Raw genomic sequence first — 18,307 nt, 5'->3', positions numbered from 1 at the left:
TTTTATGGTTAAATTGCAAAATCGGAAAAATATCGTCGTTAGATTCGTTTTCTCTCCCATTCGATAAAAAGAGCATCTAATAGTGGAATTTGGACAGTAGTGAAAGGATATCAATCATTATGTACGTCAAAAAGAAAATGATATGGTTCACATAAATTCTCCTTTATTTCCTTTTTTTTTATTTAATACAAAAACTCGAAGTTACTTCACTGGCTGAAAAACAAAGTACATCATGAATGATGACGCAATGTGAGAAATTATTAGGTGTTATTACCTTGGGTTCCTGTGGTGGGCAGAATTATTAGGTGGCTTGAAATTATTATGATTCTTACTATTTTCACATGAGATAAAATTATATTTAGCTTGATAAAGAAAAGTACAATGAAGTTAAGGGAAAGGAATAGGAATGAAAAAGAGTATTATGATTCACATTAATTTTTTTTATTTTTACTAGAAAAACTTGTATATACTTTATCAGCTGAAAAATAAAGTACTTATGATTACTTATTTGGTTGGGGAAATTATTAAGTAGAATGAGATTATAGTTTATTAATTTTTATATGACACATGTTATTTTTTTTGTTGACAAAAGAAAAGTAGAAAAAAGAATGTGAAAGAAAAAAATTAAAAATGAAAAGATTTTGATTGCATTTTTTTGGGTATAACAGAAGAAAAATATAAACTTTCTCAGCTCTTGTTTGATTGAGTGGAAAATGAGAAGAAAGGGAAATTATATTTTTAATAAAATTAATTTAACATTTTTTTTATTACACTGTAATTTAATTATACTTTTTTTATTATTTTCAAATTATAAACTTTCAACCTAATTAATTTTTTTAACCTGAAACCAAATAAAAAGATATTCTATGGCATAAAAAATAATTTTAGTTATTGTTTTCTATTTTTTTGGTCAAAAGTTACCGTTCAACTTCAAAGAGGTGATAAAGTTGAGCACATGGAAATTTTTTTGACATGCTTTCATTACATTTTATCCCGAGATATTGGGTTTTCATGGTATGACCTGGCCTTCCTATAGAGTTGTTTAGAAGTATAGGTTGATGCTTTAACTAAACAATTAAAATAAAATAAAAACAACAAAAGATTGATGAGCCTAAAAAGATTATCACATAAACAGTTTTATTAGATACGTAGTGTCCCTGTGCACGGGACTTGATTTATTTTACACGAGATGTATGGGGTGAAAGATAGATGGAAGGAGCATTATTGAACAGTCTTAATCTCAGGGTCTAATAAAAGACTCAAAGTGAACATGTTGCGTTGCGGAGCAAAAGCGAGGAGCTGAAGCTTAATTTTGAGGAAGCCATATCTATGAGCAAAAGATTGTTCTCCAACTGATGCCCCCCAATAACAACAGAGGAAACTGAGAAGAGGGATATTGAGAGGAGGATGAAGTGGATGGTGGCAGCAGAACAAGATGACGAAGCCATTGTGAGCATGAGCTAGAGGATTGCTCTATGCAGTTCAGCGTGTGAAGTTCCAATTTTATAGCATATCACTTGCAATGTGTAGATATTAATCTTAATGACCATATTTATGACTCTTGAACACAGAGCAAACTGTCCACACAAATCAAGCATTCATTTGTATCTAGAATGCATCAATTATTATGCATTTAGAATATAGATTAACCTGAGAGACAAAAAATCAGCATAATTTTTTGAACAAGCTTGACTAATGATTATAATCTTCTATTGATAAGAAATTGAATCAAGAGAAACAAAATATTTTAATTCCGAGTTCAATATTCTAAACATCGCCCTTGACTTTGTGAACCATTTTGTACAAAGAAACTGATGGCTTTAGTCCTGAATTTATCATCTGTCCCAAGAGAAGTTCAGCTTCCTTCCACTTTTCATCTCGGCAAAGAAGCCCCATGGTTGAACAAAAACTGGCCACATTTGGAACCATTCCACTGTGAACCATTTCATTGAGCAGCCTAAGAGCCCTATAAGAGCTTCCTTCTTTGCAGTAACCGTGAATCATGGTATTATATATGACACTGTTTGGTTGGAGGTGCATCTCACCCAATGATTTGAAGGGTTTTGACGCTTCTTTCATGTTACCATTCACACATTACCCATGAATTAGGACACTGTATGTGTAAACATCTGGAACCAAACCAGACTTCTCCATTAAAGAATGCATCTCGCAAGCTTTGTCCGTATAATTTAGTCTTGCAAAGGCATCAATTAGAATCGTATATGTCACTTTGGAACGAGCAATGCATCTCTCTTCCATTTCCTTGACCAAGTCAAGAGCTCCTGCTAAATTCTCAACCTTAGAATACCCTGCAATCAAAGTATTATAAGTCACTAATGTTGGTGATAGTCCACTTGACTTCAACTGATTGAATAATCTAACAGCAGTGTCCATTTTTCCAACATCGCAAAACCCATTGATCAGTATGTTGTACGTAACTATGTTAGGACTAAGGCCAACTTTGTTGACTTTATGAACCAACTTCACTGCTTCGCCAAACTTCTTCCCTCGACACAGCCTGTTAGGAATCGAAACTACTCTTATGCTATGCTAACTACACGAAACAAGTATTTCATAATTCTTCTCTGCATTTTATTCCTGCTGGGGTATCTTTATATACAATTGGGTTCAAGCTACTACAACCCGTAACTAACTTGTTGCAGTAGTTCAAATGTCGTTGCAACTAACACAGCTTGTAACTAACTAATGGCCTCGGTAACTAACTAATAGCCATGCATGCATAGGAAGAGTCTTCCTCCTTCTTCCTGCTACTGATGCTATCACAGCCCACCTATTAAAATGTTATAAGTCATAACCCCACATGCAATACCTTTCTCACGCATTTCAGCGAACACCTTAAAAGCTTTATCCACCATCCCGTCGTTACAATATTCACTAATCAAACAATTGTAAGCATAAGCATTAGGAACAATTCCACTTCGATTCATATTTTCATACATTTGAAACCCTTCCCTTTGAAGTCCTTGCTTGAAAAACCCATTCATTAACACACTATAAGTATGCTGGTTGGGAACCAAACCCAACCTATCCATCTTGCAAAACAAATTCTTTGCCAGCATAACATCTCCATTCTTGCAACACCCATCAATCAAAGTAGTGTATATAACAACATTCGGAGACAAACCAAACTCTTCCAACACGGCCAAAAGTCGAAACACTCTCACAAAGTAACCAGCTTCACAACAACCCGTGATCATAATCCCAAAACTGTAGGCATTCAGAACAACTTTACTCTTCAATACATTGAATATCCACCAAGCTTTATCGAAATAATTAGACCTAATGAGTAAGCACAAAAGATTATTGAAGGTGTTTGATAAAGGAGCATGGCCCTCGTGAATCATGTGGTGTAGAAAAGTGAGGGCTTGGTCGGTTGAATGAGAATGAACATAGGCATTGACAATTGCGTCATAGAGAGGAGTGTAGGTTGAACAAGAGGTGAAATGGGCTTGTGTTAGTTGAAGCATTAAGGAGGAGGGGATTCGACCAGAGATTAGACGCAGGATCAGAGATTGGGCTTGGGGTAGCATGCCAGAGGAAAGGAGATGATTTAGGATGAAGGAGATAGAGTGGGAAGTGTGGTGAAGGCCTTGATAGCTTGCGGTGTTGAACAACAAGAGTGTTTTTATTGGAGGCACTTTCACCATTTTTTGGATGAGAATCAGAGCTTTGTGCGACTGGGACATGTTTCACTAACCCCTCCCACATCTGAAAATCATAGATTACAATGAAGTCAACATGGGCATTGGTTGAAGACATGGATTTCAGATCATTTTTTATTTGAGTAATGTTGCTGAAACACTTTTTTCCTATATTTCTTTATTATATTATAGGTATAAATTATTCATTGGATTTGCGATAATTATAATCTCCATAAAAAAACGTTGACGGATTATTTTTAAAATTTTTATCTCTTAATCACATTTTTTTATTCACAATTTTAATACCTCAAATGTCTTGCTCAAGTATAACTTTTTTACTTTGCATGATTTCAGAAAAGAAATATCCTCAAAACTGATTGGAAATTCTGCCTTTTTTTAGCTAATTAATTAATTTTTTTTTTGGGGGTAACTTCAGTGCATGTTGGACCATAACCTTAAATAAATGATATTATACTTACCAAGTAACAATTTCTTGCTTCAAATATAACGTTATTTTTAAAACTTATACTTCTGCAACCAAATGTGTCCCTAAACAAATGCTTAATCCTTCAACATTAAGACTTGTGATTTTATCTTTCATATTGTGAATTGTGATATAGTGAATCTTGTGATTAAATTGAATAAAAAAAGTTTGACTGTTCGCGGATAAATATTCCGTGATAGCGATAGCAACACATGGTGAATTTTGATCTTGCAAGATTTCCGATAAATGAACAGCTACTAATCATACCTCCACAACCTTTTGGAGAGAAATCAAATAATTCTATAATTTGATGTGACACGGATCCTTCAAAGTTCAAAGAATCCGAAACCTATGGACGAAGTTAGGTCTTCCTATCTAGTTTTTTATTCCTTTCATCTTTTATGCCTTTTCTTATTGAGACCTCTTTAGCTAGGCTTCTCATCCTTACTGGGCCCATATTCATGTATATCCTACACACACAGCATCATTTTAAATAAATATAAAAAAAAAAAATCTTCTACATGACAATTATGAACACTTTCAAGACTATAAATGCAGACAACTGCAGAAGATTAATGCCATTCATCATTTCAAGCGCAAAGACAGAAGTGAAGCATGTATTAGTGGTTTCATGTATAATCACAAGGCAAAGTACTAGCGACGTTCAACTTTGCATATATCTTAATTTTTAAAAAGCTGATTAAAGTGATGAAGAGATCAATAAAGTAATATGTGTTTATGCTCAAGATATGATATATATCTTTAAGTTCAACAGCAGACATTCATATATGCTGTTTAAAAAAGAAATCAGTTTAACTATTTTCTATGTTAGTTTTCCACTCATCTTGAACTTGCATGTCTAGTTCTTACTTTACCATTGTACTATATTAATCTGGATGTACGAATTAAACAAGCCAAGCATATAATAGACTCATAATAGATATCTCAGTTAAACCAACAAGTTTTTTTCATCAATGGGATATTGTTGTCATCTCAATCCCAAGCTTCCAATAAATGAGCATATTTGTGGGTCATTAGAGTACAAGAAGAAAGAGCTGGAGTTCCTTTCTATGCTGAGTCAAAAATGAAATTAATTAATGAAGTTGAATCCCCAAGTTACGAAATTAGATGGCAACTTAATTCATCTGGAGTACAAAACAAACCAATTTTTACCAAATCCTGCTTACCAATTCACAATATGATTAACTATTTAATTTAATTATTTAACTAAAAACTTGTTCCTTTTTCTTACAACGCGAATTTTATAATATGATGTATTTATTTCCTCTTCAAAATCATTTTTTCGAAGACAAAGTTTAATTATAAACTGTACGTCTTAATTAAACTTTAGATTTATGAAGCAGGAGCTGTCTGAAAGTTCAAAAAGTCTCACCCATATATGCTAGAACTTTATAATGATAGTTGAACCACATTCAAACGTGCCGTGAATAAGTTTTATTTACTCATAAAAATAAAAATAAAAAATTATTAAACAAACTTGACTTTCGTCTTAATTAACAGCCCGCTAAACCGTTTATGATTTTAATTATAAGAAAAAAATACTTTTAAATTTTAAAACATATTATATCATTCTTCTAATTTTATCTTAATTTGTTTTTATACGAAACTATAAATACATTTTTATGAGAGAAGATCTTACTTTACCTCTTAGGTTTTAGTTTATTTTTCTATTTTTTATTTGATTTATTCATCTATTTAATTTTATGACAATGAAAAACATATTTTATCTCTCATTTCGTAATCATTTGTTCTAACTACGTCCGTGACTTCCATTAATATCACAAGCCACCATCTTGTGCTCTAATTCATTTGTTCTGTGTGCATGTTTGATTAAAGTTAAAAGGAGCCAAAAGTATTTTTTTTATTGTGGAAGCAATATTGATTTTCTTTTTTAATTTGATGCATTAAAATTTGTTATTATACATTGAAATTTAAAGAAAAAAATTTCAAACTTTAATCCAGCTATAGTCACACTCGTGTTAATTAATCATAATGCTAATTTGAGTATCGATATTTTTTATGGGCATAATGATATCCTCCGTCGTTATCATCGCTCAGAGCTACTAGCAGACACGAGCGAGAGACTAGTCATAAATCACCACCTGAACACAGAAACAGGCATTACTGAACTCATAAACAGGTATTACTACACATAAACAGGCAAAATAATTTTGAAACAGCATTCAAAAAGTTTAGAAATCTCCTGATTAATAATATAAAAAAAGTAGACTTATGCAAATATATAGTTGCTAGTTTTTCTGGGAGCATATACGTCACGAGCAATTTTCAGAAGACAAAAAGTTATAAACTGTAGATGATTACTATTAGTAACTCTCTAGAAAAGAAAAAAGATAAATAGTTCCTATCTGGGTTGGTAAGAGTACGAAGGCATCTTACGTAAATGAAATTTGGCGTTGTCTTCTAATTATATAAACTCTCGCACTATAGTTGAACTCTTCTTTTGAGTACGTTGATAAGAATTTAACTCTTAATCGATTTTTTTTATAAATAAAAAAAACACAGAATTTAGATATTTTTAATGTGAAAGTGAAAGATTGCTTTCCATGATAAATCTATAAAGAGTCTAGAAAAGTCCACTTAATTTACTTGGACAGGGAGAACGAAAGGGGAGGGGAAAACTGAAAAGAGACAATGAGGAGTGATGGAGATTTTCTTCCATACAGCCTGGAAGGACGGCAACAAATCTCAATTTTGGTCCCCTCCACTCAACTACTCTATTCGCACATCTCACTTTCAATTTTCCTCTCTAATTAATACAATTCCATGTTTACAAATTCATCGTGTGTCTTTCATAGTGATGCCCATTTTAGAGGATTTGGAAATAAAGTACTTTGAACTCAATTTCAGTTACATCAACTGAGTATCTTTTATTGACTTGTATTCCTGTATTCTAATTCCGTGCCTTTAGTTATAGCAAAGATAAAATAACAATTATGAATTATAGTCTATAATTTGTTGTTCACATGATATCTGCTCTCATGCCTTTTAAAACAAATATAAATATTTTTTCTCTCGATATGAACATTTTTGCGTGGGTGTGTATTTTTCATATATAGAATATTGTATTTTTATTGTGATGTAAGCACATGTTGGTTTTAAAACCAATATTGAAGTGGAGGTCTATTGTGCATCATGTCAATTTGAAGAAGAACGCAGAACCTTAGCTTCTGTGTGGACGTGAATTGAGTGTTCCATGACGTAGAACCAATTAAGAGGCACTCAATATAGCTAGATTAGCCTTACCCATGATTTAACTTGATTTCTTGTACAGATTTTTTATTCTGAAGCATTTACGTAAGTTAAAATATAAATAATTTTATATAACCCTTTCAACTTATAAGCAGGTGCAATCTGTGGCAAGTCGAAGCCATTACGAGGGTGATAGATTCAATTTTTTTATTATCGCCATTATATATACCGAAATCCATTCAGGTCACCTCGATCACTTAAATTTGAGTGGTTTTTATTTGTCAAAGTTATATATTTGAGTAAAATATTTGAACACTTGCACATGTCAAGAAGTTCCGAAAGTGGAAATTGTGTATCTTGTCCCATCCTAGAGGTGTTTTTCAGACTAGCTAATGGCATTGATCTTACAATGAGCAATCGATACATAATCCATGGTCAATGGAAGAGCAAGAAATATACGGGCAAATTGACAAAAGCGGGTTCCTTTTAGAAACTTATTTTTAAAAGGGGTTTGTTTCAAAAAAAAATTAGGAGGAGTCACTTTTTGGAGTTGGCGAAACATGGGCCACGTGATTCAATCTCGAGCATTTTGACGTATTATGAGCTTCAAACGAACATTTTTATCAAAAGTTATATATGTTTCAAGTTCAAAAAATTTTCTGTACAAGAAAACATTTTGTCATTACAAATGGCGGAATACGCCACGTGGTCCATGTCTCGCCAACTCCACTGACAAATTTTCCACCACCCACCATGTGTCAAACTCGCCAACATAATTGGCAAAATGTCTTCAAAAAATGACTCACTTCAAAAAAAACTTTTAAAACAGACCCCTTTTAAAAATAAATTTCTAAGTTGTGATCAATTTGTCAAAATATATGTGGCTACGACCCTGCCTCAATAAAATGAGATGAAGCTCCGCATTGGTTTTTTGTTTTTAAAATAAAAACTAGGACTAGAGCTAGTGGTTGTGGTGCGTTATAATAAAAATGACAATTAGGTTGGTGGAACAGAAGGAAATAGGAATCCGTTTGTCATTGTCTGATGTTCATTCCAATTTTATTTGTTTGGTTATTTTTAGTTGCTTTGTGCAATTGTAGCCCACCACCAACCACCACAGTGTGTTTGTTCGACTCTTCATTCCTTTGAAATCATCGTCACAATAACTATTGTCTATTGGTAAAGATCCAACGTGAAATGTACACCAATAGGAATTCCAGACACATGAAAAGATCCAACGTGAAATGTACACCAATAGGAATTCCAGACACATTAAAATATTTACTGTGGTATTGATATGATACACCTATTTATATCAGATGTTTTAAAATGATTGTCCTATTTCTACTGCATATGTATTTATATTTATTTCAGTAATTAAATAATTACTAATATTGTAATGTGATGATATTATATTATATTTAATGACTTTATATATTTTTTATTGAGAAGGAATCAAATGACATCGATTTAGATTATATAATTTTATAACATGACATAAAATATGATTTTTTTAATGTAAAATTTTATTAAAATTAAACAATAATAATAAAATAATCAATCAATATTTTAGTATATTTTAAAAAGTTATATTATGTGAATTTTAATCTATATAAATAACGTAATAAATAATTTTAAATTAATATAAAATGTTATAATAGTAAATTTTACTTTATTTGTTTGATGAATTTTAATTTTCTATAAAGATTAAAAAAAAAAGTCATGGCATAAAGATTAAATCTAATACAATATCAATAAACTATATAAAATAATTTATAGACTTTATAAGAAGATTAAAAAAGTTGATGTGAGATATATAGAGACGTTTTTCCCCTAATGTGACTGACACTTTCAATTTAACCTTATGTGCTAAAGAATTAAATTGTAAAGAAGAATTTCTGGATTAAAATGCATTATATATATATAAATAAAAGCTTGACACATGCTAAAGAAAAATTTCAACAATTAAATTCCGTAACCTTTAATCTGTGGGGCATCTGAGAAAACCGTGGGCGTCTCCTTTACTAGAAGTGATGAAGAAGAATTGTTAGATTTAAAATGAGGTGTGTTTATCCAAAAAGAATAACCTCCACGTCAGTTTCTTAGTTTTTTATTCGAGTTATATTATCTTACTTAATTTTAAGAGGACTCTAGAATCGTTCCTTTTCCACGATTACTCAACTACGTCACTCACAATGCACCTTCATCATATACCCCCTCCTCCTTCAACACAGGGTTTCCAAACACGCGTCGTATGAATCTATCAGATGCCTCTCTCTCTTTGATTTTTTTTAATAAAACTAATTTTAAACCATTAAACGTCATTAGCATATTTATTTAAATTAATTTCAATTATAAATTTTACATTAAAACATATACTATGATTTGGAGAATTGATATCAAACTAAAGGAACACTTAATCAACCCTATATTTAAATATTAACTTCTTTTTACTTATTTTTAATGGAAATGTATTATCTCTAAAGAAATTAATGGAAATGTAATTTTCAATCATCCCCAGTTGAGGAGGCAAATAACTAAATATTGATTCAAACCAACGTTATTATACTATTTCATTTCATCCAATATTTTCTTACGCCTCTTTAGCAATCAATATATATATATATGTGTGTGTGTGGGGGGGGGGGGGGGGTAGCTGGTGGACCCAATATGTTACTCGTAGGTTTCTGTTGCATTAAATATAATAATGCTTGCATTGTAGGCCATGAATTTTAATTTAAAAATGAGAACAATAATTTGTTTTAAAAAATAGAGGATCATTTTAATTTTTTAATCGACTTATTTACTGTTTCAAAAAAGAACTTGCACTTGATCTCATAAACTGTGGAAAGTAACCATAATTTTTTTAACTGAAGTCATATTGATAGCCAGTATTATGTTTTGGAAAAAAAAATGTTATTAATATTGTTCCTAATACTTTTTTTTATATTCTTTGTGTGATTAACTAAAATTGAAAATTATTAATTTAGGTGAGTTTGGTTCATTCTTTAATAATTTTCTTCTCTTAATTTCGATATATAATTCATCAAATTTAAAGATTATATATCAATAAATTTAACCAATAACATATAAAGTATTGGGAAGAAAGTCTTAAAGGAGAATGTTACTAACATTTATAAGAAAAAAATTTGAATATATTGAATGTGGATTATAAATGATCAAAATTTTATTTTAGGTACTTAATAATTTTTTTTTATTTTAAAATTCTGATATATTAAAAATTTTGTTTTAAATTTTTTTATCAATTAAGTGATGACATGTCATCTTATAAACTAAAATGACTCAAAATAAAAGTTTTAATATATAAAAAATTCAAAAACTAATAAAATTATCAAGAATTCAAAATAAAATTCAATAATTTATTAGAGAACATAAATATATTTAAGAAAAAACATAAATGACTCAATTGCGTGAGTTTCCTTGAGAAGAAAAACAAACTTTATTTTTCAGATGACCAGGTAGACTAGAAACAAGTACGAAATAATGAATTATGTTCGCTTTAATTGGCATAATTAGTATTTAGATTATATAACTGAAACCACAAAGGGAAATGTTAAATAACATAATTAAAGTATTAAAAAATATTTTAAATTTAAATAATTAGATTATTTTTAAGTGCATAATTCAATTAACTATGTTTTATTATTTTATATAGATAAGGTAATTACATATATTTCATTTTTATAATTTATTTGTAATTTTTAATATATTATGAACAATCATTTTCATTTTTAATATTATTCTTTTTTTCATTTGATAATTTATTTTTCATGTATTACACAAAGGAGTGCTATTAAATTAAAGGCTTTTAACAACTACTATAGCTAATTCAAATTTTATTTAAAGTTAATTAAGTTTTTATTCCCTCTAAAGTTTGAGAGAGAGAGAGATTCTTCTTGTTGCTGTCCCATCAACTTATGTGTTAAAATATGATAAAATTAGATTATTGTTAGTTGCTAGTCTAGTATAAACCGACAGAAGAGTTGTGTTGATACCTAAGAATTAACAAGCATCATGTTCTCCTTGTTAATTTAGTTTCAAGTTGCTGACAACCCATGGATCGAAACCCATAGGTTCACCCATGGTTTTGATCGATCGTTAATAATTTTGAACCGTTTTTTCTTTTCCTACATGACAACAACGAAAAGAGAGAGAAGAAAATTAATAAAACTATGAACAATATATTAAGTTAACAAAATCAATTTGAGTTTAATCTCTCTCTCTCTCTCTCTCTCTCTCTCTCTCTCTCTCTCTCTCTATATATATATATATATATATATATATATATATATATATAAATATAAAAAACATCAAATGGGAATAAAAATTCATCCTAATTCCTAATCAATAATTAAAAAAATCAATTTTTCTTAGAATTAAGTAAGTTTTTAATCCTTAAATTTTTTTCAAATTTGATTTTTAATCTTTAAACTTTTATTTGACTAGTTAAGATTTTTAAACTTTTAAAAATTTTAATTTTTAATCTTTTAACAAAAATTTGAATTCATTATTTTTACTTATTTAACGAGATTTCAATAACTAAAAATTAATTTTTTCAAAATGTTAGGGATAAACATAGCAAATCATTACTACTCATCTTAATTTTCTTTCACAATATTTTATATATTAGTGCAAGTTCAACCCAAAAAGAATACCCAATATAAGAAGAACTTTTGTCAATAGCAGATCTGGTACTATCTAACAAAAAAAAAAACACTAATAATTAACCGTTAGCTTTGTTGATAAATAAAAACTTTTGTTATTCTGTAAATTGTCAATTAAAAATGAAAGTTTTTTATTGAAAAAAAGTAAATTGTTATTTGGAGAAAAAAATGCAATTTTACACAAACCTTGTATGGCTGTTTATGAAATGTTTTAGAGAAGTACAAATTCATCTTATAATCTTCATTTTTTTCTCAAAACCTTATTTAATCTACAAAGGTGAAAAGAAAGTAAAAGAGATAAATCATGCAAAGAATTAGGGTGTGATATGAACTGATCTTGTCCTTTTCAATCTTGCTCGACTTTCAATACTTCAAATCAAAATGTTTCTAATCGTCTTTTTAATATTTTTCTTATTAATATCCAATTCTTAGCCTAGTGACTACCAAAAGAAATCTTAACCTATAGTGTTAAGTGAAAATAAGTCTGAGTTAATATTTAGATTACAAAGTGACTTGACACGTATGTATATATATATGTATAATATTTTATTTAAATTGACTAGTAATATTTAATTTGCGTTTTTATTCTATCATGGAATAGGACAAACTTTAATTTTAAGTTTTTTGTTCACCATTTTTTTAAACAATTTTTTTTTTCATTTATTCCTTTGCTATTTACCTCGTCGTTTGTTCTCCATTTCTTCACTAACATGTTGTAATTTGTAGTTTAACTTGTTTTTGATACCTCTCCCATAAGACACCGGACACATCATGTGAGATGTTTTGTGGTGATAATTTTGTTGTCATGCTTTGAAATTGGGGATGCAAGCCTCTCTTAAAAGTCAGCAATAATTGCATTGAAGTTCTGTTTGTTTCTCATATTATACTCATCTTCCTTAAACGCCTCGTGCTTTGGTATTTTTAATAGCATTATGTGTAGTTCGTATATAAAAAAAGAAGGGAGATATGTGCGTGTGTTTGTGTGTGTGTTTTTTTTTAGAATATCATTGTGTAAGAATAATATATAAAAATTTCATTTGGTCGCCTTAGTGACAATATTTCGGTGTATATATATATATATATATATATATATATATATAATTATGAGGATGAAAATAAAAAAATAAAACTAATAATTTATAAGCTAACTTTCTTTTAATAAATCTTAAGAACAAACTTTTTTTAATAAATTACTTAAAGTAATTTATAACAAAAATTATAAGCTAAACGCTTACTAAAATAAGCCGTGTCAAACAAAATTAATAGCCTAGAAGCAGGTCAAAGAGTGTACAAGCTCTTTGAGTAAGTTGTGAAACATATAATAATAATAATAATAAAAAAAATACTTTTAAACTTTAATATAGGTAAAAAAATTAAATTTAGACTCAAATATAAAAAAAAATTAACTACTTTGATCATATTTAATGATACTATTCCAAAAATATTATTAAATTAATTATAATTCTAGTTTTAATGACTGATTTTTATTCTTTACATCAATTTTTAATGAATGATATCTTACAAAAAAAATATTTTTAAATGTGTTTAGTAAAATTAAATGACACTTTCTTTGATCTTAAATATAAAAAAATATCACACTAATTAAAAAAAAATAATTAAACACATTTAATTACATCAACTACAATTTAAAAACAATTTTGTTTACTCTTTATTAAAGTTGATATCAGGCATAATAAATAATTATTGAAATTAGTAGTTCAATTAAATATAAATATTTTAAAAATAATAACATTAAATAAGATAAAATTAGTTAAAATTTTCTTATAGAAAAAAATATTTTTTCTTCTTATAATTGAAATCAACTAACTAATTTTTTTAATTAAAAATAAAGTTAATTATTTTTGTTTATATTTAAGTTGCAGAAAGTATTAAAAATGAATCAATGAAGCTAGTGGGTCTCTCTATTGACGTTGTCCGATTTCATTAATCAATTAATAAATATTACTAATCAGTATTATTACAAAATTAGTTAAGAAAGTAAAAAAAACATCTATCATGAAAATTATAAGAAAGAGTAAAAAAATCATAAATAATATAATTTTTTTCATCATAATAAAAAAAGGTTTTCTTTTTTAGTTTTTTAATCAGAAAGAAAATATTTTTAAAAAAATGTCGCCCGATGTGGATCCCACGTGTCAGCTGTCTAAATTCCAGAATTATTATCATTAGATTAGATACTCATAAATTTCCAAATATTACGAGTGAAATGACTAGATTGCCCTGGTTGCATCCCTCTATAAAAGGCAATCCAGGGTCCAGCTTCATATCCCATTCCTTGAGAAGATTCTGGTGAATGCGTAGAAAAGGAAAATAAAGAAATTAGCGTGAAAAATGTTGGGTGTGTTCAGCAGCTCCATAGTGTCGCCGCCGGAGGAGCTCGTTGCCGCCGGCAGCCGTACACCGTCGCCGAAGATGACGGCGGCGGCGCTGCGGAAGTGGTTCGAGGAGAAGAACCCCTCCGCAGTGTCGGTGGAGGTCGGAGAGCATGTCCAGCTCGCTTATACCCACCAGAACGAGTCGCCGTTTCAGCCCAGGTAAATTATTACACCAAAACGAAGTCCTTATCATCCTCACTCCTCAGGAGTCCGTCTAAATTTTTAGTGCTTGCTAATCACTAATCACTAATCACTCAACTTAAAAAAGTAAATGAATATTAATTAGAATTTTTTAGAATAAAAAAGTAAAAGGAGAAAATGGAATTACCGTGACCGTGTGATGGTTGAGATTCAATCGATCCGATCGGACGGTTGCTGGTTGTCGTTATAGGAATATTCTTAGCGAGGAAGAGGAAGGAGCTTCTTGTGTGGCTAATTTTACAAAAGGGACCATATTATGGCATAAATGATGCTTCAGGTCCTTCATGACCCAAGGCTGTAATGTTGTCCGCTTTTTTTTTTTAGTAATGTAAATTGATTGATAAAACTAAAGTATAACTAAAAATATGTATATATACTATGAAAATACTAATTATCTTTTTTATCAATAAGTATAATTACTTTATTTATTCTCACTAAAAAAACCGAAATAATTTTTTTAAGGAAACAAAATCCAACATACCAATTTTACGAACTTTAAGAAGATTCAGAGAAAATCTATTCAATCCTGGTGGTGATTAGGCTGATTTGAGTAATGTATTTAGCACAGGTTAAGTTCTTTAATATTTTTTGAAAAAATAGTTATAAAGTAGTTTTATAGTAAAGTTTTATAATATTAAATCTATGTTGATTTATATCATAATAATTTTAAGAAATATATAAATCAAGTGATTTGGTTGGCCTGGGTTACAAAACTCAAACTCAAGTGTTTTTTTTTCTCTGTTTTGTTTTTATTCAGAATTAATATTTTTAAAAATAACGTAAATAACAAAATTTGATTTTCACAATTTTTTATAATATCTCTTGATAAAAAATATAACATTAAGATAATATCTTATAATTATAATAAAAGTACACTAAATAAATAAATAAAAACAAAGGCCACTTAAGATTTAATTGAGTTTATTTAGATCAACTCATTTTTAGAGTCAATTTTTAAAAGTACTTTAAAAGTTATTTAAACCATTGCTGATCATGCATTGAGTGAGTTCAGTGACTTATTTGACAATGAATGAAATTTACTAAGCTAACTATTTATTGTGAAAATCAAAGGAGACTTTAAAAGAAGTTATAAATAACACAATTTTGTACTTCGAAATACAAATCTTCCTCTTTTTAACTATATTATACCGATAGTTTTCGATCTAGTGAACCTGGCTCAATAAGCCTCTCTGAAGTTTTTTGTTTTTGTTTTTATCGTCGAGAGAATCCTCTAAAATTGTTCTTCTTTGACCCAATGAAGGTCGGGTCTAATAATTATTGGTCAATGGATCTAATGATTTTATATGATGCGATGTTACATCGAGCAGTTCAGATGAGCCCAATACATGTTATATGGCCTAGTGTCATTTGGGCTCGATGATTCCTCGATGGCCCAACGTAATTTAAACAAGTAGGATATTTTCTTTTGGTGAATGCACAGAAGACAGAACAATGTTTTAGCGCCTGGATATATTAACGTAGTCAGCTTAACGAGTGATTTTGAATTAGACCGAACAATGTTTTGATAGAGTTTTCTAATCAAAATTAGATATTTATCTCAGCAATCTACACATTAATAATCAATTTGTACGAAATATCAAATGAAACTTTGATTTTGATTGAAGATTTTGTCCTTAAACTGTGTCATGCAGTCTCACCAATTTAACATACGGTTTAGTTTTATAAACATTGTAATTAAAGCATGAGAAGATAGTCATTACCATGGTCCATGAGACAGGCTTTATCTGACGTAGCGGTTGTTCTTAGTGGTACTGGTAGAGTAACCATGGATGTCTAACACAGTAGTGAATATCTATGATGTCCTTATAGCTAGAATGCAGTGTGCAATCTTGTTAAATTCATAACCTTGTTGTCTAAATATTGAGTGTATAATGGCAGATCCTTTGCTGTGAAGGATGAGGTATTCTGCTTGTTTGAGGGAGCCCTTGACAATTTGGGCAACTTGAGACAACAATATGGATTGGCCAAGTCAACCAATGAAGTATTGTTGGTCATTGAGGCTTACAAAGCATTGCGTGACAGAGCACCCTACCCTGCTAATCACGTTGTTGGCCATCTCAGTGGGAGCTTTGCTTTCATAGTTTTTGACAAATCTACTTCTACCCTCTTTGTGGCCTCTGTAAGTCATCGTAGTCCAACCTACTAATTGTCATGATCCACCACCATAAGCTTTCATTTCTTGCTCATTTTGCTTTGTATTACTTTTGACAGGATCAATATGGTAAGGTACCTCTATATTGGGGAATTACTGCTGATGGCTACGTAGCATTTGCCGATGATGCAGAATTGCTTAAAGGTGCTTGTGGCAAGTCACTTGCTTCTTTCCCTCAAGGTGGGTTAACTTCTATATCATGTGTTTATTATATTACAATTCCCAATAGTGCTTATAGTGATTCAGACCGGATCATTTAACTTTCCAAGATGGAAATAGTATGACAAGGTTTAGAATACAAGAGGGGGAAATGAACCATATAATATGTGCTGCGGGTTGTATAGGGCAGAATAAGATTTTACAATAACATCGTCTCAGTTTTGTTTCTTTTCTCCTAAATCATTGTTGACATTTTTGCTCTCTAATTGGACAGGATGTTTCTACTCTACAGCTGTTGGAGGATTGATGTGCTATGAGAATCCTAAAAATAAGATTACTGCAGTTCCTGCTAATGAGGAGGAAATCTGGGGAGCGACTTTCAAGGTAACAATGAAATTTAATATATAAAACAGTTACTGATTCAGTGCTCCATGCTTCTATAGGTCATTACAACAAAACAAGATGTAACCTAGGATTCCCATCTTGTGATGTCATGGTTTGTTCTGAAAGCTTAGAACTAGTGAACTACCAGTATTGCAAATTGGGGAAGATTAAGTTAGGAACGAGTGTTGATAAATTCTCAAAGTCTCTTCCAGTAACCTGAGAACTCATTTGAACAAAATTTCACTGATCTAAATGGTAGTTGTCCTATAGAATATCTTTTGAAGGTACTGCTAGATCTTAAAACTAGAGTCAAATAGGATGCCACCAAGATTGTAATTAAATTTCATTTGGGTAATAATCTCAGGGATTCATCCTCGTGCTCAGTTAATGTCCTTTATTTACATATAGGAAGCCCTGCTATTGTCTATTTAATTTAATTAATTTCTGGTTAATTTTAATACCAGTTGGTTTCCAACATTTCTTGCATGCATAATCTAGTGTAGTCAGCTCTCCATTATTGAACTTGATTTCCAATTACTTTTACTGACTATCAAATTGGTGGGATGATATATCAGGTGGAAGGGCCAGCAGTTGTCGTAGCCAGACAATAGATTTTCCTTTCTGCTGGTGAGATGCCATATGATGATTAGTGGAGGAGACTGTAAAAGGCATCCATGAGGGCCAATGTAATTAAATGGCATGGGGAGTGATCACTGGAATTGGGAAATATTAGGGGTGTAACTTTGTTCATTAGATAGAGAATTTGCTGTTTCTATCAATGTACAGTTACGCTTTTCAATCTAATAAAGTCTGGTTTTGGATTCTCTACTCTCACTCTATATTAAAATTTTCAAATCAACAAACAAATAGGCTGATAAAAATCAATTCCATAGCACGCACAAAATAATGAACTTTGTCATGACGAACTCTCA

At 30.2% G+C, this 18,307-nt stretch overlaps 1 protein-coding gene and 1 pseudogene across 1 annotated transcript; one reads left to right on the top strand and one right to left on the bottom strand.

The window, feature by feature from the left end:
• Window positions 1-1,121: 1,121 nt before the first annotated feature.
• On the bottom strand, window positions 1,122-3,758 carry LOC100776836 (pentatricopeptide repeat-containing protein At4g11690-like; annotated as a pseudogene).
• Window positions 3,759-14,345: 10,587 nt separating this feature from the next.
• Window positions 14,346-18,203, top strand: LOC100811383 (stem-specific protein TSJT1). The gene is made up of 5 exons (XM_003549954.4): window positions 14,346-14,617; window positions 16,559-16,799; window positions 16,892-17,012; window positions 17,266-17,375; window positions 17,951-18,203. The coding sequence occupies exons 1-5, from the start codon at window positions 14,415-14,417 to the stop codon at window positions 17,984-17,986; spliced, it is 711 nt and encodes a 236-aa protein (XP_003550002.1). The 5' UTR covers window positions 14,346-14,414; the 3' UTR covers window positions 17,987-18,203.
• Window positions 18,204-18,307: the final 104 nt, after the last annotated feature.

The sequence above is a fragment of the Glycine max genome, chromosome 17, assembly GCF_000004515.6.
Source record: "Glycine max cultivar Williams 82 chromosome 17, Glycine_max_v4.0, whole genome shotgun sequence".
NCBI classification, from domain to species: domain Eukaryota; kingdom Viridiplantae; phylum Streptophyta; class Magnoliopsida; order Fabales; family Fabaceae; genus Glycine; species Glycine max.
The sequence above is the reverse complement of the archived record's forward strand: the minus strand, read 5'-3'. Positions and strand labels throughout refer to the sequence as shown.

Bases quoted from the DNA above. Each gene is read 5' to 3' on its own strand.
- LOC100811383 (XM_003549954.4), top strand. From the start codon at position 14,415: ATGTTGGGTGTGTTCAGCAGCTCCATAGTGTCGCCGCCGGAGGAGCTC. The intron at 14,618-16,558 runs GTAAATTATTAC...GTATAATGGCAG, and splicing joins GAGTCGCCGTTTCAGCCCAG to ATCCTTTGCTGTGAAGGATG. The intron at 17,013-17,265 runs GTGGGTTAACTT...CTAATTGGACAG, and splicing joins ACTTGCTTCTTTCCCTCAAG to GATGTTTCTACTCTACAGCT.